The 23,281-nt window shown below is 43.9% G+C and overlaps 1 protein-coding gene across 1 annotated transcript in view; it reads left to right on the forward strand.

Moving 5' to 3' along the window:
• Positions 1–2,017: 2,017 nt before the first annotated feature.
• The window catches only part of LOC142465249 (uncharacterized), a 39,540-nt gene continuing 18,276 nt past the window's right edge, over positions 2,018–23,281 (forward strand). The window contains 4 exon segments of the mRNA XM_075569249.1: positions 2,018–2,090; positions 5,561–5,749; positions 6,874–7,059; positions 17,358–17,481. Of these exon segments, the coding sequence (XP_075425364.1) occupies positions 5,672–5,749; positions 6,874–7,059; positions 17,358–17,481 (388 nt within the window). The 5' untranslated portion in view covers positions 2,018–2,090; positions 5,561–5,671.

Here is a 23,281-nt window from a genome sequence, read left to right on the forward strand (position 1 = left end):
TGACCCCCACACACACACTGACTGACCCCCACACAGACCCCCACACACACACTGACTGACCCCCACACAGACCCCCCCACACACACACTGACTGACCCCCACACACACTGACTGACCCCCACACACACACTGACTGACCCCCACACACACACTGACTGACCCCCACACACACACTGACTGACCCCCACACACACACTGACTGACCCCCACACAGACCCCCACACACACACTGACTGACCCCCACACAGACCCCCCCACACACACACTGACTGACCCCCACACACACTGACGGACCCCCACACACACTGACTGACCCCCACACACACTGACTGACCCCCACACCCCCACACACACACTGACTGACCCACACACACACTGACTGACCCCCACACACACTGACTGACCCCCACACACACTGACTGACCCCCACAACCCCACCCCCACACACCCCCACACACACACTGACTGACCCCCACACACACTGACTGACCCCCACACACACTGACTGACCCCCACCCCCCACACCCACACACACACACTGACTGACCCCCACACACACTGACTGACCCCCACACACACTGACAGACCCCCACACACACACTGACTGACCCCCACACAGACCCCCACACACACACTTACTGACCCCCACACAGACCCCCACACACACACTGACTGACTCCCACACAGACGCCCACACACACACACTGACTGACCCCCACACACACACTGACTGACCCCCACACACACACTGACTGACCCCCACACACACACTGACTGACCCCCACACACACACTGACTGACCCCCACACACACTGACTGACCCCCACACACACACTGACTGACCCCCACACACACCCCCACACACACTGACTGACCCCCCCACACACACACACTGACTGACCCCCACACAGACTCACATACACACACTAACTCACATACACACACTGACTGACACACATACACACACTGACTGACACACATACACACACTGACTGACACACACTGACTGACACACATACACACACACACACACACACACACACACACTGACTCTTACACAGACTGACACACACACACACTGACTGACTTACACATACACTGACTGACAAACATACACACACTTACTGACATACACACACACTGACACACATATTCACACTCAGTGCAAATAGCTAATACAGGGGATGTGTGCCGAGCACGCGCATTATAAGTCAAATGTATTTGCGTTTTGTCAATGAAATTGTATTTTGATTTTTAATTAAAACATCACCAATACAAATACAATTTCTGTGACAAAAGTCAAAGAAGTTTCACTTACTATGCGCGTGCACAGCACACACAGCTTTTTTTTTTTTTTTTTTTTTTTTTAATGAATCTGAGGCTTTAAACTACTAGAATTCCTATGGCAATGTCTCTTTTGATCCTGATTATTATAACTATTCTGTGCTATCAGCTCTGAGACAAAGTCCCATCTCCTTATTCACAAGGCTCAGCAACCGCTGCGAGGATCCCAGACTTTATTTATCCCTGAGAGAGAGTTACTGGGAATATGGATGGGAAACTGCTTGTGGATGTGACTAATATCTGTGATTAGAGAGACTCATTATACTGAGGGTTTATTAGAAATGTTTCACTTTATATTATTATTTATCTCACAATCACTGATATAAATCTGCAGGAAATGATATGAAGATCCTGTGACTGCAGCCAGAGGCCCCGCCCCCTCTCCCTCTGTCTCCGCCTCCTCTACAGCTGCACGGTGATTGGCTGCTGTCAGTGACGTGTCCTTTTCTTTCCTGCCTGCATCTTCCAATACTATAATGTTTGCAGATAGATTAACTACAAGTCCCAGATACACAACTGATCTCTCATCACCGCCTCCTCTACAGCTGCATAACGATTGGCTGCTGCTTGTCACATGATCTTCCTGACACGTCTTCTGAGAGTTGTAGTCCTGCTCTTCCTGTACTGTAATATTATTTACAGAGAGATGAACTACAAATCCCAGAACCCATTGCGTTAAAGAAAAAGATCAGCCAATCAGTGAGGAGTTTTGATAACTGCCCCCTCCCCCTCATGGCTGCAGCAAGGTAAAGATCTGATCTTCTGTCATCATTCACATTATACACACACACAGCTATTGTAATACACAGGCACACTGACACACACAGCTATTGTAATACACAGTCACACTGACACACACAGCTATTGTAATACACAGTCACACTGTAACACTGACACACAGCTATTGTAATACACAGACACACACTGTAACACTGACATACAGCAGCTATTGTAATACACAGACACACTGTAAAACTGACACACACAGCTATTGTAATACACAGACACACTGTAACACTGACACACAGCAGCTATTGTAATACACAGACACACTGTAACACTGACATACAGCAGCTATTGTAATACACAGACACACTGTAACACTGACACACACAGCTATTGTAATACACAGACACACTGTAACACTGACACACACAGCTATTGTAATACACAGACACACTGTAACACTGACACACACAGCTATTGTAATACACAGTCACACTGTAACACTGACACACACAGCTATTGTAATACACAGACACACTGTAACACTGACACACACAGCTATTGTAATACACAGACACACTGTAACACTGACACACACAGCTATTGTAATACACAGACACACTGTAACACTGACACACACAGCTATTGTAATACACAGGCACACACTGTAACACTAACACACACATCTATTGTAATACACAGGCACACTGTAACACTGACACACACAGCTATTGTAATACACAGACACACTGTAACACTGACATACAGCAGCTATTGTAATACACAGACACACTGTAACACTGACACACACAGCTATTGTAATACACAGACACACTGTAACACTGACATACAGCAGCTATTGTAATACACAGACACACTGTAACACTGACACACACAGCTATTGTAATACACAGACACACACTGTAACACTGACACACAGCTATTGTAATACACAGATACACTGTAACACTGACATACACAGCTATTGTAATACACAGTCACACTGTAACACTGACACACACAGCTATTGTAATACACAGGCACACTGTAACACTGACACACACAGCTATTGTAATACACAGGCACACTGTAACACTGACACACAGCAGCTATTGTAATACACAGACACTGTAACACTGACACACACAGCTATTGTAATACACAGACACGCTGTAACACTGGCACACACAGCTATTGTAATACACAGGCACACACTGTAACACTGACACAAACAGCTATTGTAATACACAGACACACTAACACTGACACACACAGCTATTGTAATACACAGGCACACTGTAACACTGACACACACAGCTATTGTAATACACAGGCACACTGTAACACTGACATACAGCAGCTATTGTAATACACAGACACACTGTAACACTGACATATAGCAGCTATTGTAATACATCAACCAGTGTTGTTTAACCTATTTTTGGTTAAGGAAACCTATAATTATATTATGTTATTCTGAGGTTTCCCAAACCTCTGTGATAGTATCTGAGATCAGATGCATTGTAGTTTCTAATGTATTTGGTCCAATTTCAAATGACCTGATACAAGATAAAAGCATCAAAAAATGACCAAATGGTCAGCCTTCCAAATACCACCAGTGATGGAAACTGAATAAAACGTTTTCTAACTCCTGTTGGAGAAGGGCATTGAATGTAAATATATATCACGGTTCAGATGTTGTATCCTGTCAGTAATTGATAATACTCTGTCCATTCGGAGGGGAGAGATACAGGGGACTAACCTGCAAGATATTCTCTTTACCCAAATGTAATACCAAACATAGACACCAGTTCTATAGCTGTTCTCTGGATAAGTGAAAAGGGAAATCCCTAAATTGCAGAATTTTCTTGCTGGAAGGGGATATGTAGGAGATGTTACCTTCTGTCCAGACCAATCTCGATACTGCGTAAACTGTGGGGTCCCTGCTAAGATTGCGTCTTCCAAGCAGCTGATCTCCAAGAAATCCCTTACGTACACTCTGCTATTGCTTGGAGATGAATGCCCAGACCAGCCTCAATACTGTGTAGTCGTCAACACTAGACTGGCGTCTTCCGGCAGCTTGAAGAAAGGGGAACTCCCACATGGTTCTTTGGTAGCAGCTGAGTGTCTCAGTGAGTGCAGTAGGTCCCATTATCTATGATCACTCCTTGCCTGCTTCAATTGGATGAGCCCAACTCGTTTCATCGCACATAGTGATTTCCTCAGTGGTATGAGACCTCCAGGATCGCGTAATCTATGACCACTATTTGCCTGCTCCAATAGGATGAGCCCAACGCGTTCGTCACGTATAGCGACTTCCTCACAGGCTGTGTTAAAAACAAAAGGTGACCCCTTTTATTTTTCGTCATATCGTGCAAAAAATCACAACATTTTGTGAGCATTTATAGGTCTCTGTCCTGGAACAGGATTGTTCATTTCATTTCTACTCATCAATAATTAAGTATAGATATAGAATAAAGTATCTGTTGTCTAAATTTAGCATAGGTTGAACTTGATGGACATACGTCTTTTTTCAACCTCATCTACTATGTAACTATGTAACTATGTTTCCCCCTCCTTTGCAGCTCTGCCTGCTAGCCCTTTGTTTTAGTTGCATGTTTCCCCTGCTCTGACAACACACAGTGCCTGTGTAATCGATACATTATTGTTACACATACTGTACTTTTTTTTCTTTACACTGCCAGTAGCTGGTTGCTTTGCCAATCTCTTTAATCCCCATTGCTAAGTGGACTTTTCCATACTCCCCTGTCTGTATTCACTGGTAGCATAGCCCTGTCACTATTCCTGTGTGACAAATATTACTCACTTCCTTTTCCATCCTAAGCAGGCTGAGTGAGTACCTCTTATGCTTCTACACTCTGGCAAGGCCATTCCGTTTTTACCTTTCTCTAACTACAAAGCACTTCACCCTAGAGAAGTATTATCTCACCACATCATACCATCTACAAGTGCCTTTATATGTCTGATGCTTTCCCAATAAAGTTAAGATAATATAACAGGACTTGTTGTGCTTTCAAAAGGGGACGAGTTAAGCTATCTGGCCTCAACCACATCCTACATGTGGCCCTGGTTCCAGAATAGTCTTTAATAGTAGATGATTACATTTAAGAATTATTTGATATCTAATACATATTCGTTGGCATTGGTAATGGCATGATGAACTCATAGTTACAAAATGGTTTTCAGTGAAGAAGATAAGCACGTTATAAAGTGCTGGATTCAGAGCACGAATTTTCATCTAAAACACTTCCATAAAATGAATCTTGATGAGTGGTCGCTAGGAGGACTGAAAAAGTAGTACGCAACAATGTATATCCCTCCCTCTCCAGGGTGACACTGACAGGACCCACAGCCCCTCATGTGTCGATCCCACTACAGGGTGATACAGACAGGAGGGACACTAATTTCATTTGATCCTTTTCGGTCACTGCAGGGTCACATATACATCCTTATCTCTCTCCATGTGTAGGAGGATATTCTTGTGAAGGAAGTACAATATATATCCCTAGCTGCAGAAGTCACCTGCAGTGAAAAACTTCCACAGGAACCAGTCTTGGACCATCTGAATAACTCACTGATCATGAACAAGGACGAGAAGCAGATGACTGAGAGGATCTTGGATCACACCCTGGAGATTATCTACCTGCTGGCTGGAGAGGTGAGAGCTGCTGGAGAAAGTTATAATGACACCACTCTTATCTCCCTCACTACAACAGGGACCTGCAGAGCGTTAAAGCTGCAGTTCAGTCTTTTTTAATTTTTTTATTTATTTTTTTACTTCAATAGCTTCATGTGGGCAATCTCTAATTACCTAAAGAACTGTATAGCTGCCGGTCAATTTGTTCTCCATGTATTGATAGGTCGAAATTTGGTGACATAATTAGTGAAGGGATCTGTTTATATTCTGCTTGTCTGTCAGTGGAAGCTCATGAATATTCATGAGCATTCCTGCACTGACATGTGCTAGAGGGAGGGCAGGGATGACAAAGGGGTGTGCCAGGGCTTGTGACAGGACATGAAGGGGCAGTGCCTTAGCAAATGGCTGTTAAAATAGAATACAAGAAAATTGGTCTTTCAAAGTTGTTTTTTTAAAAACAGAAAATGCTAAAAGTATTTTTTCTTACTACAGAACTGATTTATTAAAAAAAAACACACATGCAGGATATTGACTGAACTGCAGCTTTAATATGTGAGGTACTTGAGAAGCAATATTCAGGGACACGTAATTAGAGAAAGCAAGAACCCAAGGGCAGACAATGTGTTTGGTCATATGGAGAGCCCAGGACCACATAAGGACACGATTGGGCAGCAGGAGAGCACAGAGTCAGATAGGATCAGAGAAGGATGCAGTTTGGCAGAGGGGATTGACCCAGTGATTGCATGTACTTGGATCCAGGAAGAGACCTGTTTGTGCAGAGGGAGATCCTGGGACCACTACATATATTATAAAATAAATGTTTTGTGTCTGTGCAACATTATTCTGTAATATCCACAGTGTCAGAAGTCCTGTAATGAATACATACACTTTTTAATGTGATGTGTGTACAATTTATGATCATTGATCATATAGGCACAGGGGAGTCAGTGAGTTATGGTGCAGTTATATCAGTGATAATAGAAACAGAATTGGTGGGGAGGGCACTGAATAGATTGAGTATAGAGCTGTTAACAAGAGACATGTCCCTCTTAGTGCAAAGCAACAAATTTGCAGGAACATGAGACATGTCAACTGTTGTCTCTTGCTCTGCACAGTGATATTTATTACTGTCTCTCAATATGTAGGATTTTATAGTTGTGAAGAAGCACGGTGAGCATGTCACAGACAGCAGCAGTCCCTGTGTGCCAGAAAGACCCATCATGGAGAATCCAACTAAGTCCCTGATACATGAGAGAAACGATGACAAGAAGCTGATGTCTGAGAAGATCCTGGAACACGTCAACATCATCATTCACCTGCTGACTGGAAAGGTGAGGGCTGTGTTACAGTAGATATGTCCTGGAAAAACTCAGTTCCACACGTGTCTTTTTAGGAAAACAATTTGAATAGAGACTTTTTCTGCAAATAGCTGTTACCAAGAGTGCATTTAATACAAATCAAACATTGCTGTCTGACTTAACATAAAGGCACTGAAATAATAGTCCTAAGCAATCCAACCTTTACCCTAAAAAGGGAGCGGGAATGCATAATTTCATATGTCCGTATATTTATTATTTTCATTGGGCGTCTCATTTCTTATCTTATATGATGTCGTTACTGGTTATACATTTGCTATATATTTTAGCAGACTAAACACAAAGAAATACTTATGATGTCTGCCCACCTCATCTCCACACCCCCTTCAAGGCTAACATCTTTGTATCTCTTGCCTAACTCTACAAAGAGAGAATTAACCGATGAACTCGAGGGGCCCCCCTAATAAAAGAAATGGCACATTAGAAAGGTGATGGGAAGTTAAAAAAATCTTCCTTCACATATACAGTACACTATTTCCCTGCTACCCATAATATACTGTAATACAAATCATGTTTTTTCTTCTAGCTTATGGAAAGACAAAAGCCTGGTTATAGTTATGCATAAGTTAATAATATGAAAATATTACACTTCTGCAGCTAGGAAGAATATCAGTGCTGAGTCTAGCGATCCCACTGTTGCCACCAGAAAATAGCCTGTCACGGAAGAGACCAGGACTATCGCACCAGGAATCAATTCGCCAGACAGAAACACACAGTTTATACAATTTAATTTATTGGAAAATGAAATGTCCACAACTATTTAGAGTAAATCAGCACACACAACTGGGAAGCTGGGGTTAACCTATAAATCTAGGTGCAGGGAACTCCCTATAGAGGTTTCCCTGTTCTTTCTTTCTGCAATATCCGCTGCATCTTCTCCCAGTTACACACAGCTTCTTTCCCCAGATGCCTCTTCAAACGAAATCTGCTAGGGGTCTCCCTTCTCCCAGGTGTTTGTAATTTGACCCATTCCTTTATCGGTGGGTGGAAATACAACAACAACCACATTAACCTGCAAAGAGTTACTTGGAAAGATCCCAGACCATTTGGCCACATTCCAGCTGAACATAACATTAACCCCTGATTCCTGAAGTGCTTGAACCAGGCTTTCAATACAGATATATAGGACTAATGACAGGCTTGACCTTTATTAAAAGCAGTCACATTTACCCCTACCGTCACACCTCCCCTTTAAACAGAGATCTCTTAGGTTGCGACCACAACGGGTTGATCTCCAAGCATGACGCATGAAGGTCTGAGCTTAGATGGACCTGGATCGTCCTGCCGGGAATGTCCATCGGTATTGTTGTTCTCACTCCCCTTCTTTTGCTGTACAATGAAATCATACTCCTGTAAGGCCAGACTTCACCACAGCAGCTTGGCATTATCCCCATAGACCAGCTGGTACCAGGTCGGGATTATGGTCCGTAATGACCATAAAAGAGAGGCCATACACACATGGTTGGATTTTCCAGAGGGCCCATACTATAGTCAAGCACTCCTTCTCAATTGTAGCATAAACAGCCTCCCAATCTAATAACTTGTTGCTTAGGTACAGAACTGGGTGTTCAACTCCATCAGCACCTCATCTGACTCAGCACTGCACCGATACCAAATTTAGAGGCATCGGTCTGAATCAGGAACTGCTCGTCATAGATGGGAGTTGCCAAGAACAGTGCGCTTGCCACGGCAGCCTTGGGAGCAGAGAAGGCCCGCTCATACTCCGGTGACCAAGTTACCATGGGAGGGAGCATCTTTTAGTCAGGTCAGTTTGGGGTTTGGCCAGGGAGCTGTAGTGTGGTACAAACTTGTGGTAATACCCAGCGTTCCCCAGAAAGGCTAGCACATGTCTCTTGGTCTTGGGAACCAGCCACCCCACAATGGCTTCTGCCATGGCGGGCTCAGGTTTGAGATGCCTGTCGCCTACCCTGTGCCCGAAGTATACAACCTCTGCCATCCCTATTTGGCACTTGGCCAGCTTTAGCGTTAGCCCGGCCTCCTGGATGCGTGCTAGGACCGCTGCTACATGGGTAAGATGATCATCCCAGGAATGAATAAACACTGCTAAGTCATCCAAGTACGCCCGAGCATACTCCTGCATTACCTCAAGCAGGCGATTGAGCAGACGCTGGAAGGTAGCCAGCGCGTTCTTCATCCCAAATGGGTGGTGAAGGCTGACTTCTCCCACGACTCCTGGGTCAATGGGATCTGCCAGTACCCTTGGCTCAGATGCATGGTGGTTAGATACCCTGCCCTGGCGAGCTCGTCTTACAGCTCATCCATCCGAGACATGGGATAGGCATCCGACACGGTCTGGGCATTTAACTGCCGATAGTCCACACAGAATCGGATGGTTCCATCCTTTTTGTGGACAAGGACCACTGGCGAAGCCCAGGCACTTTGAGACCTGGAGATCATTCTGTCTCCAACATCTCTGCAATCTCCTTCTTAATGCTCCGCTTTACCTCCACAGACACTCGGTACATGGATTTACAGAGGGGCCCCTGATCACCAGTGTTGACTAGATGATCAGTGAGGTGAGTCCGTCCCGGCTTGTCTGTGAACAACTCTTGCACCTGCTTCCTTTTGGAAACCGCAAGCTGGGACCCTATACCTATGTCCTCTACAGAGCCTCCCTACCTTGCCAACCCTAGGAGATTGGGCAGAGCTCTGCTCGCTGCGTCTCCCGATAGTGGTCTACACACCGCCATCACCACCGGCTGACTCGCATAGTATTCTTTTGACATGTTGATATGGTAGCTCCGATGTCCACCTAACTCCTGATCCAGAGCTACCACATAATTTGACTCGTTCACCTGCTGGATTGCCGGGTATGGGAAATACAGCTCAACCCTGTTATAGTGTGATGAGATACAACACGGATCAGCTTATAACGCGGTGTGAGTATGGCTCCCAATAAATTACACAGTCACACACAAGAACATTTATTATACCATAAAACAAATACCTGTAAACTGCTGTATATTGCTACTCAGGTAGGCCCGCTTTTGCCCCGTCGCGTGGGTGGTGCGGCGCTCTCTGTTGACGTCTTTGGCAGGCTGTGTGACATCTGGGGGATGCTGGGGGTTGGACTCCAGGAAGTGGAGCCAGCTGGAGCGGAGCATGCGTCTGTTGCTGCGTGACACCAGGACTTCACCGCCTCCCTATAGTGCTCCGTGCTGCAAGAAGCTTATCCAGCACCCCCCCTGTATACAGTTTCCCCTCAGTCTTATCCCCCCCGACTCCTTGTATATAGCGCCTCCGCGATTGCCGACCCGGACCCCATGTCCATGGTGTCGGATCCCCAGCACACTGCGAAGCTGCTCCGGTTAAGTCCTGCGTGGTGTGCCGCTGCGCCTCCGGGTCTGGGACAGCTGGGAGAGTTATCCCAGCTCTCCCCCTCTGGTGGACGCGGAATTCCTTATTGCAGACACATTTTAATTCTCTGCAATCTGCTTATAACGCGATCGCATTATGTGGACCCCAAGCACTGTGTTTTAATGGGGTTCAGCTGAACCAGGCTGCCAGGAGCTTGTTCTGGCGAGTCGGCTTTAGAACAAGCACCTGCTGCCCCGGGATGAACTTTCTACTATGGGCATTTCTGTCAAACCAGAGCTTTTAGTAACAAAAAAGTGGTATTAGGGCGCTCCTATACAGAGTGATTTAATGTGATCAGAATAGTGAATAAAAATAGATTATCATGTACATAAACAAGTGCTGAAATATATATATAAAAAAGGTAAGCGTGCAAGTGCAAAAAATTGGGTAATAGGTCGCAGCTCAACCCTCTGAAGAAAAGGTCCTGGTTTTCTTCTGTGTAGTTATATTCGAAGCTTTGGGGAGCGCAGATATCACCATATATAAAAAAACAAATAGAAACTACATAGTGTAATCAGCTTCATAAAGTTTCTTTTAGATTATAGGATTCAGCCAAATGGGAACTCACAATTTCTCAAACAAAAAACTGCATCTCCAACATAACATGTGGCTCAGGATATTCAGCTGTTGGCTTCTCTAGTAGTAGTATTGTATTGGTGGTCACAGTGTGATCTGCCTCGATGAAACAGAAAGATACCACAATAGTGTAACTCTGTATAAAATTCAGATGTATATTAGATACAATATTGCATTTACATTAATCAAAGTAGCATTCACACATAAAAACTATAGTTGAGTGGCCAGTTATATCTCCAATAGCCCCGGTTTGAGTCTCTCAGTTCGCCATGCTCCCGCTGAGTGTCACATCACTTCCGGTGGCAGGTTGCATCACGGTGCCTTCAGGATTGTGAAGGAGGACAGGCAGTGCTTCTCTTGGAGAATACCAGTAATGCCTACTGTGTCGACTCTACGCATTTCGGTTCTCAGCTTCGTCAGGAGTCATGACTCCGAAGGCACCTGAAGTGATGCCACCCGCCAGCGTTTCTGCCTGGACTGAGCTCCCTTGAGGTTAGCCTGTGCTAATCCCATCAGATCGGCTAACCGATCCTTGGGCTCCACCACATACTGAAGCACCGTCGCATCTGTTGTGGTGGTCTCCCCCTCCCATCCCTTCCGGAACAGGTTGAGTGGTCTACGGACCCAGCACCCGTATAGAAGCTGAAAGGGTGAGCAGCCAATAGACTCCTGTGGCACCTCCCTGTATGCGAACAATAGGTGCTGTAGATGTGCTTCACAGTCCCCTCCTTCGGCCTCCACAAATGCCTGCAGCATTTGTTTCAGGGGCCATTGAACCGCTCACACAGTCGGTTGGTTTGAGGGTGGTAGGGGTTGGTGCGGAGAGCAGCCCAGAGATTTTGGGGAAGCTCACTCATGAACTGTGCTCCCTGGTCAGTCAGGATCTCACTAAGAAACCTACAGTTGTTAAAAATATGCATGAGCACCTCGTCCACCTTCCGGGTGTCAATGGAGGAGAGAGCCACCGCCTCCGGGTACCTGGTTGCAAAGTCCACGACCGTTAAAATATACAGTTTTCCGGACCTACTGGGGATCATCAGGGGCGCGATGTCTAGTGCCACCTGCTAGAAAAGTTCCCCAATCACTGGTAGCAGCTTCAGGGAGGCCTTCGCCCGATCGCCTTGCCACTCGCTGGAAGGTATCACAGATGCAGCAGAACGCCAAGGCCTCCCGCGATACCCCTGGCCAGCAGAAACTTTGTGTCAGCCTGGCTCTCGTACGGGATCTCATGCGCTAAGTGCAGCAACTGTGCGCAGTAATTACTAGGTACCACTTACTGACATTTGGCTGTCCATGGTCTGTCCAGAGCTGCCGGGGCTTTTTAACGGTATAAGAGTCCATAGCGCCATAAGATCTGCTTGGCTACAGATTCTGAAGACGGAGCAGCAGGCTTGCCTTCCAAGCTCGGGTCCATCCGCACGGAATCCCAGGAACATCTTACTCTGCTCTGGCCCACTGGCCCTAGTCACACAGTCACTGTCAAGGCAGGCTCCGCTCGTCTTACCCGGTCCACCTCCTCCGTAAGGTCCACGACTGGAGGCTCCAAGGTCCGGGGAGTGAAGGTTTCAGGGTTGTAACCCTGAACAACAACTGATGCTGGGTTGGGATCTCTGCAAATCTGGCTCCGAGTCATCGCGGCTACGGCATCATCCTCCTCGTACCTGCATCGGAGTCAACACAAGTCATTGTTCAACAGTACAGAAGCATCTAGCCGGGAAAAATGCTGATATCACAGATGCCTTTGCCTGTGCCCCAGTCCAGGAACACGCTGGCTACTTGGAGGGATTTGCTGCCCCCCATCTGCCAGGGTCACCCTCATCCCCTCCCCAGGTAAAAGGTACTCTGACCCAAACATCTCAGACCGAGCCAGAGTAACTAGTGGATACTGGTAGGGTTACCCCCGCATCAGCTAGGATAAGATATGATGGTGCTACTCCCTTGGTAGGTAATAAAACAAGAACACACAAGAAAACGTAACCTAGTATGGGCACTCGTCCATCTCCTGGGTGATTAATGGACAAATTAAAATTAACTTTATTAGATTGCCAATAGGAGATAAAATCTAGGTGATTAAAACGATAATTAAACGCATAAGTGATCCAAATAGTAAAGAACTATATTAAATCCTGTGGATCATGGAAGATAAGCTGTGATATGGTGTGAATAAATCCTATCAGCAAATGTGTGGATGTATTTATCCACAACAAAGGGGTGAATATACATATCCTCTGCCCTTTGATAAATAAGGACTTGAACTGTAGGGTCTACTGATCATCTGATGTAGCTGAATGCATAAGTCCCTGGTAACAGGTAGGTTGTTCTCAACTTGGAACCCCTGCCTGGTCTGCCTAATTGGTATGGGTATATTTGGTCTAATACCTCATAAGTGTAATACAAGGATATAAGTATTACAATAGGTAGAGACAATGATGTGCAATGTAAGCGCACACCATTGGTGTAAAGAGTACTCTGGACCGATCCAGAACTAGCAGACTAGCGAGCGGACTCTGTATGAGTCTAATCGCGATTCTGCTGATGATTGAAGCAATAAGTCAGTTGTGGGGTAGGTATCAATTAACCTAATGTACCCCTGTGTTGACAACCAGACTTACAGTATGTTGATAGGTTCCAAGATATACTGAGGCAGACAAGCGAGTGGGCTAACAGTGAGTCAGATCGTGTTCCTTGAAGGTATAAGTTATTGAGGGCTGGTTTAGTAGTAACCTATAGTGGACCTATGACCTATGAGGACACCCTGAAGCACACTATCGTCGACCTCAGTACCTGTAATGGCTAGTTAGGACTGCATGTACAGGTCCCTAGTAACAGGTAGGTCATTCTTGACTTAGAACCCTTACCTGATCTGCCTAGTTAGTATGGGTATATGTTGTCTAATACAGCGGTGCGCAAACTGGGAGGTGCGACCCCCAGGGGGGGGCGAAGCTGTCGGCGGGGGGGCGCGGGGTTTACAGAGGCCCTGCGCGCTTCCCGAAGGCACTTAAATTAAGTGCCGGGGGAGCTGCAGGGCCTCTGTAAACTTTACTTACCTAGGCTCCGGTGGCTTCCTGCATCGCCATGACAATGCGGCGTCAAAATGACGCAGCGAGGTCGTGACGTCACGTTGCTATGGCAACGTGACGTCATGACGCCGGAGCGCAGGTAAGTGGGGGTTAGGGGGGCGCGGGAGTGAGGGGACCACCGGCAGGGGGGCGCAGGGAAAAAAGTTTGCGCCCCCTTGGTCTAATACATCAAGTGTAATGAAAGGATATAAATATTACATTAGGCAGAAACAGCAATGTGCAGTGTAAGCACACACCGTAAGTATATCCTGGTACCAATCTATGGATGTTAAGTCGTAAACATGAGTGTACAATAGGTTAATTGACACCAACCCCACGGCTGATTAAGTGTTTCCGCAGGATCGTGATTAGATTCATACAGAGTCCGCTCGCTTGCCTACTATCTTAAGATCGGTGCCGGTATTCCTTTTATACTAACGGTGTGTGCTTACCCTGCACATTGCTGTTTATGCCTAATGGGATATTTATCCATCTGGAATGTCCACCTCCACTGCAGGTAGCCCATCTAGAGCCTCCACTTACTCATCACCAGAGTTGGCGGGCGATTCCCATATTCTGGAAGGGCCCGGAATTACCTCAGGGCTAGCCAGTGCCTCAGCTCTGAGCACTGTGCCTCGTACTCCACCAGGTCGGTGATCAGCTGCTTGTCCCAGTTCCTGGTAAGTACTTCCCACTCCTCAAACCGGAGTGCGATCAGGTCCTTGGTCCAGGACAGGTACTTGTCCGACATTCTTGTAGTCTTGACTGTACGTCGAGAAAGCTACAGGGAAATGTAAGGGTGTGTGTACTGAAACAGTTGTAATTCTGTGTTCTGTCTTCTTCAAAATTGAGACCTTAATCAGGACAGATATTCCCAGAAGAATATCGAAGCGGAACCTGTCGATTCCGCCGCTGCCTCACACCAGGGATCAATTCACCAGACAGAAACACAAGAGTTTCTCAAATTAATTTATTGGAAAAAGAAATATCCACAACTATTTACAGTAAATCAACATTCATACTTACAACTAGGAAAGTGGAGTTACCCTATACACCTAGGTGCAGGGAACTCCCTAAAGAGATTTTCCCAGTTATTTCTTCTTGCCATGTCCGTTGCAGCTCCTCCCAGTTGCACACAACTTCTTTCCCCAGCTGCCTCTTCAAACAATATCTGCTTCACAACTCAACTGAGCTGAGCTAATCTCATCTGGCTAGGGGTCTCCCTGCCCCCAGGTGTTTGTAATATGACCCATTCCTTGATTGGTGGGTGGAAATGCAACAACAACCACATTAACCTGCATAGAGTTACTTGGAAAGAGCCCAGACCATTTGGCCACATTCCAGCTGAACATAACATTAACCCCTGATTCCTAAAGTGCTTGAACCAGACTTACAATACAGATATACAATTGTGTGAAAAAGAAAGTACACCGTCTTTGAAATCTATGGTTTTACATATCAGGACATAATAACAATCATCTGTTCCTTAACAGGTCTTAAAATTAGGTAAATACAACTTCAGATGAATAACAACACATGACTTATTACACCGTGTCATGATTTATTTACCAAAAATAAAGCCAAAATGGAGAAGCTATGAGTGAAAAATTAAGTACACCCTTACTGCTTCCATAGGAATTAAGATGCTAAGTAGCAGACAGGTGCTGCTAATCAAATGCCCTTGTGACCACCTCTATGAAAGCCGAAGTTTTAGCAGTTTGCTGGTCTGGAGCATTCAGGTGTGTGTTAACACAATGCCAAGGAGGAAAGACATCAGCAATGATCTTAGAGAAGCAATTGTTGCTGACCATCAATCTGGGAAGGGTTATAAGGCCATTTCCAAACAATTTAAAGTAGATCATTCTACAGTGAGAAAGATTATTCAAAAGTGGAAAACATTCAAGACAGTTGCCAATCTTCCTACGAGTGGACGTCCCAGCAAATTCACCCCGAGGTCAGACCGTGCAATTCTCAGAGAAATTGCATAAAACCCAAGAGTTACATCTCAGACTCTGCAGACCTCAGTTAGCATGTTAAATGTTATAGTTCATGACAGTACAATTAGAAAAAGACTGAACAAGTATGGTTTATTTGGAAGGGTTGCCAGAAGAAAGCCTCTTCTCTCAAAAAGAACATGGCAGCACGGCTTAGGTTTGCAAAGTTGCATCTGAACAAACCCCAAGACTTCTGAAAAAATGTCCTTTGGACAGACTAGACCAAAGTGGAGATGTTTGGCCATAATGTACAGTGCCACGTTTGGCGAAAACCAAACACAGCATATTGGCACAAATATCTCATACTAACAGTCAAGCACGGTGGTGGAGGGGTGATGATTTGGGATTGTTTTGCAGCCACAGGAACTGGTAACCGTGTAGTCATTGAGTCGACCATGAACTCCTCTGTATACCAAAGTATTCTAGAGTCGAATGTGAGGCCATCTGTCCGACAGCTAAAGCTTGGCCGAAATTGGGTCATGCAACAAGACAATGATCACAAGCACACCAGCAAATCTACACCAGAAAGGCTGAAAAAGAAAAGAATCAAGGTGTTGCAATGGCCCAGTCAAAGTTCAGACCTCAATCCGATTGAAATGCTGTGGCGGGACCATAAGAGAGCTGTGCATAAACAAATGCCCGCATACCTCAATGAACTGAAGCAACGTTGTAAAGAAGAGTGGGCCAAAATTCATCCACAATGATGTGAGAGACCGATAAAGTCATACAGAAAACGATTACTTCAAGTTATTGCTGCTAAAGGTGGTTCTACAAGCTACTGAATCATAATGTGTTCTTAGTTTTTCACACATGGCTCCTCCATTTTGTCTTTATTTTTGTTAAATAAATCATGACACGGTGTAATTTGTCATGTGTTGTTGTTCATCTGAGGTTGTATTTACCTAATTTTAAGACATGCTAAGCAACAGATGATTGTTATTATGTCCTGCTATGTAAAACCATAGAATTCAAAGAGGGTGTACTTTCTTTTTCACACAACTGTATGCAAAAATAATACAGATGGGTAGTGGTAATCACAGACTTGACCTTTATTAAAAGCAGTCACATTTACCCCTACCATCACAACCACCTTCCTGTTTTCATTCAGCCTTTTCTTGAACAAACTTTGTTCTATGTATCTGTATTTCCCTCTCTGCCTTGCTCACCTGTCTTTCCATAAGGAAAAGATTCTTACAGGACCATTTATTATATCTGGATACTGAGTGGGGGATTCTCTGTGTTTCAGGTACCTATAAAGTATGATGATCTTGCTGTGTATTTCTCCATGGAGGAGTGGGAGTATTTAGAAGGACACAAGGAGCGTTACAAGGACGTGATGATGGAGAATCAGCAGAACCTCAGCTCACTGGGTAAGAGGAGTTTTTCTGTTATTCTAATAGAGCAGTCAGACATGTTTGGATTCAGCAAACAGGAGCTCAAGTTACACTTTGGGGCCTATTCTAGTAGCTTCGATAACCAACTCATCAATAATTTTGGGCTATTCTAGCAACATTTTGTAAAGCCTCGATGAGTTGGCCAAATCGTACGGGGAAGGCATTTTTTCGCGATTTCTGGCTCCTGCTCAAATACGTAGAGCGGGAGCTGCAAAAATTCAAACAGCGCAATTTTGATAAATTTAGGCTATTCTCTGATTAGATAATCAGAGCTCTGGGATTGCGAGTTTATCAAAGATTTCATCTCGTCAGGCCTAGGGTGGCGAGATGGGATCTGAGGTCAGGACTTAGAAAAGTCATTTTTCCTGCATCGGATTGAAGCCGAGAGTCTCCGTAGCTGATACACATTAATACCAGGTCCGGAGACCCCCGGCTTCTATCCTGTGCAATAAAAATACATTTACAGGAATCTTCATTACATTAGCGGCTAACCGCTACGGCAATGAAGGGGTTAACTACCAGCGCCCGGTTTATTGTGGGTTACTACCGCTACGGTAATGAATGCGTTAACCTCCCCCCCCCCCACCCCATCGCTACCTACCAGGTAGGCATAAACACCCACCGAGGGCCAAATACCACCTTCACCCACCCGCGCTACCCACAATAAACATTACAACACAATTCTAGCCAATACACTCATTCATTGCCAGTGTGGTTACCTATGCCCTGAATGGGAGCAAAAATAACCCCAATGGCAAGTATTGGGCACCCCCTCTACCCCAACAACCCTCCCCCAACACATACAGTACAGTAATGGGCAAAATTACTATTATCCAGATCTGAATAATAGTGCATTTGCCCATTCAAAATAAAAAAATATCCATACAGTAAATACAACTTGCCCTTATCCCTGCCAAGATGAAGGCCGTCCTCATCACCATCCTCCCCATCCTCACCCTCCTTTGGCAGGAACACAACAATAATAAATACAATCTTATGGCCCCTAACCCCTTAATCACCTTAAGCGAGGAGTAACTGCTAAAGTAATTAAAGGGTTAACCCCCTAACCACCCACCCTGGGACAACTACCTCTACCCATTGATTGGCACAGTGGTACATCATGCACATATACTATGGGTATGATAAGCCACAATAGCAGTCAATTGGCAACCTAAAAAAATAACAGCACCTAAACAACACAACAATAACAAAACCCAAACACCTAAACAACACAAGAATTTAAGAACCCAATCACCAAAACATGAAAATTAAAGAACCCAATCACCTAAACAACACAACCATAAAATAAATGCCTAAACAAGCCAAAAATTAAATAAAAACAAGCCCTCCAAATACATAACAATTATCTCAAAACAATAAACAGAAATAGAAAACATAACAATAATTTAAAAAACAACCATTTGCCTAAAAGTGCCTGTCACTATTTGTCTATACCTTAAAGGGGTACAGATAAATACATTGACAGTCAATGGGCAAGCAAAAAAAGTACAATAAAAAAAGCTGAAAAACAAAAATAACATACATTCAATGTGCTTCTTACCTTTAGATGTCTTCACCCTCCGATTCCCGGTATATCAGGAAGTTCAACATCCACAACGCAATGATCCTCAGTTTCACGAAAGTCTGGTTCTTCAATCTTCTTCTTTTCTTCAATCTTCTATCTTCTTTACTTGTAATCCATAGAAATCCACAGGGCGACTGCTGTCCCGTCGTCTTCTTAAGCTAAAATGAGATGGGACAGGCCTTATATAAGGCGTGTGACGTCATATTTTATGGTCAGATGGTTCAGCATCTGATTGGATGCTGTAACATGTGACAAATTGTTTTGCATTTTTTTTAAGGATTTGACATCATCTCCAAGGGAGGTAGGTCACACACCACATGGCTGTCCACAATCTGATTGGTTTAAGTACCCTGTGACATGTTCTATTTTTTTTTTAAAAGGATGTGACATTACTTTAAGGAATGTCATATCCTTTTTAAAAAAATGGCTGCCATCACATTGTACAGGAACCAATGGGATTGTGAGATATACCATGTGGTACACTCACAATCTCATTGTTTGCTGTACCATGTGATGGCAGCCATTTTTTTTTAAAGGATGTGAAAACATCCCTTAAGGTGATGTCACATCCTTTAAACAAAATGGAACATCGGATTGGTTGTTGTACCATGTGATGGCAGTCATTAAAAAATCTGTCACATGGTACAGCATCCAATCGGATTGGAGCTGTACCATCTGACCCTAAAATGTGACATCACAGGCCTTATATAAGGCCTGTCTCATCTCATTTAGCTTAAGAAGACAATGGGACAACATCCACCCTGTGGATTTCTATGGATTACAAGTAAAGAAGATAGATGATTGAAGAACTGGACTTACCTGAAGCTGAGGATCATTGCGTCGCAGATGGAGAGCTTCCAGATACATCGGAAATCGGAGGGTGAAGACATCTAAAGGTAAGCTAAACATTGAATGTATGTCATTTTTGTTTTTTTATTTTATTTTTTATTGTATTTTTTAATTTGTATTTTTTTGCTTGCCCATTGACTGCCAATTAATTTCTAAGTGCCGCTTTAGGGATACTAAATACAGTGACATGCAATGCATTTTTAGGCAAATGTTTTTTTTTAAATAATTGTTGTTTTCTATTTCTTTTCTTTTTTTTAACTTGTATTTTATTGCAATTTGCATAACAACTTACATGCATTTTTTTTGGTGGGGGAGGGGGTGGAGGGAGAGTAACAGTCCAAAAATGAATTCAAATAAAAAAATTAAAAGGTGTGGGGGGCGGTAAAGTTTTGGTACCAGAACAGCTTGATTTGGCATATTTAACATACAGTACCATCAATACTTTCCATCAATACTTTCACAGAAACCACATTTGTATCTAATAAAATTACAAGTGTATAATCTGATACTATAATCTTTCCGTTTTACTCCATTATTACCTTGAAACTTCATTAAAAGGGTGCCCCAGTTTGCCACTGTATTAAGACTGATGGTGTTTCGGGGCTTTTAAGAGGGAATTACAACATTATTATTTCTGGATTTATACCTGGGTTTTCTGCATCGGTCAGCCATGGATTCCAGGTTTTCTGGAAACTGTTACAAGTGTCATTGAGAAGACTAGTCAACTTCTCCATTTGGCACAGGAACCATACTTAAGCCCTTATAACTGGTACGGTAAGAATTTTTTTCTGGACCCATACTTCAGCTATTTTACACCTAGTGTCGGTGGCTGTTTGGGATAACAATTTATTTTCTGCTCTCGAGAGACCCTAAATGGGTCTGTTCAAGAGAAATAACTATGGATCCAGTGGTATCTTCACATCCAGAATTCTCTGAATCAAACTACGTACCAGGACCTAAAGTTCAGCAATCCTGGGGCAGGTTCCAGGTCACATGTGGGTAAACGTGTCTCTCTCTCCACACCCGTTTGGGCAGAGGGGGGACTATCCTGGCACATATTTGGATATGGTTATAGGGGTTCTGTACCAACGCAGCATCCCCTTGTACACATTTTCTTTCACCGTTGTGCAAATAGAGCAATTTGCTACTCTGTTTAAAATATAATCCCAATCCAAATCCTCTAGTTCTTCTCCTAGATCTTTTTCCCATAGTCTGATATAGCTGCGTATATCTTGAGACCCTGTACTGGGGAGGGAAAAGATCCCATATAATCTTTAGGTTAGGTCTCTTTGTGATTCAGCTTCCATACACATAGATTCGAACCCTAATTCAGAATCAGACAGGCAAATTTTAGCATAAAATGCTCTGATTTGGAGAAAGCGAAATATTTCTCTTGAGGGGAATCCGTTTTCCAAAATCAATTGGTCAAACTGTGCCATTTTACCTTTTTTATTTATGTCTCTTAGTCTATTTGTAGCTGCTTTTGCCCAGTTGAAAACATCTGCCTGTCTTGTCCAGGGGGAAAACTTGTGTTCCCCCATAGAGGGGTTAATTGAGAATTTTTGGACTTCAACTTACATTTAAATTTGAGTTTGTCCCAGAACTTTAGAGAATGTGCTACTGTCGGGGGGTTTGTGAACAGGTGCTCTATTGTCTGCGAGTAATCAGAGTAGATTGGCTATCTCAACTGGATGGATCCGTGCTGACTCCAGTGCTACCCATCTTCTCAAGAAGGTGCTAGCGTGCCAACCACTAAATGTCATGTTTGGGCCGCCTTATAATAGGATAGCAGGCAAGATAGTCCCAAGCCCCCTGCTCTCGCTGGGTGAGTGAGAATTCCTTTATTAACTCTTGCTTTCTTGTTGTTCCAAAGAAACTTAGTTATGAGTGATGGAAGATGAAATATATCTGATTTGTTAATAGGTATGGGGAGAGTTTGGAATAGGTAGAGCAACCTGGGAAGGAGGTTCATTTTAACCGACTGTACCCTTCCTATCCAGGAAATATTGAAATTGGACCATGTTTTGAGATCTGCAGCGAATATCTTTAGGAGATGTAGGTAGTTGGCCTTGTTTAGGGAGGAATAATATCTGGTCACAAATATCCTTAGGTATTTTAAGGCCTGCTTTGCCAGTTCTAGTCAAAGTTGAGCTTAATTAATTTAACTGTTTCTTCTTGAAGGTTAATATTAAGGGCTTCAGATGTATTATTATTTATTTTAAAACCTGAGAGCTTGTTAAAATTGGCCGTTAGAAAACATGTTAGGGAGGGATATCAACGGCTTAGCTATTGTAAGAATGATGTCATCTGCAAATAGTGCCCATTTATATTTTTTGTTGCCTACTTGTGGACCAGTAATGCTTGTGTTGCCTCTAATTTGGGTCGCCAGTGGTTCAATGCATAGGGCAAATAGCAATGGTGAAAGTGGGCATCCCTGGCGTGTCCCGCTTTTGATTTGGATTGGTTCCGAATGGGCCCTACCACATACCACTCTAGCTGTAAGGCTTTTGTAGAGATAATATAGCCTTTCGGAAAGGGCCTTCGAATCCAAAAGATTTTAGTGTTTTATTCATATATTGCCAGTCTATCCGGTCGAAGGCTTTTTTTTGCGTCGAGACTGAGCAGGAGCGAAGGGATTTTTGATCTCTGAGCAAAATCTGTTCTGGCCACTATTTGTCTAATATTGTATGCTAAAATATATAGATGTTTGCTGCACACCAAAACAACAGTACAAAAGTAGTGATACAAATACCGGTGCTCCTTAATCCCAGGGAAGACCTGTGTAGCATCCGATGAATCCAAAGATATGAATGGACAAGGGCACACGTATTTCTTAATCATAAAGCATTTATTGTGTCATACGGTACACAACGTTTCGGCCTGCCTGCCACGTCACTTGAGAGGCTTGCAGGCCAAAACGTTGTGTACCTTATGGCACAATAAATGCTTTATGATTAGGAAATCTGTATGCCCTTGTCCATTCATATCTCTTAATATTGTATGCGGCCTGAAGTCTTTGGATTAACCCCACCTGGTCACCATGTATAAGGGAAGGGAGGATTGTTATAAGTCTGTTAGCTAAAATTTTGGAAAATATTTTAATATCCGAATTGATTAGAGAGATTGGGCGGTAGCTCCACAGATTTTTGGATCCTTGCCTGCTGTGTGAATAAAGGATATTGATGCCTGGAGCATATTGGAAGTGAAATTGAAAGAAGGGTCTACCGGTATTGAATTGAATAGATTTAGCAGCTGGGGGAAAATAATATTAGCAAACTTCGTATAGTAGATATTGGAAAAGCCATCCAGGCCAGGGGCTTTGTTTGATTTCAAAATTTTAAT

Source organism: Ascaphus truei, chromosome 13 (assembly GCF_040206685.1).
Source record: "Ascaphus truei isolate aAscTru1 chromosome 13, aAscTru1.hap1, whole genome shotgun sequence".
NCBI classification, from domain to species: domain Eukaryota; kingdom Metazoa; phylum Chordata; class Amphibia; order Anura; family Ascaphidae; genus Ascaphus; species Ascaphus truei.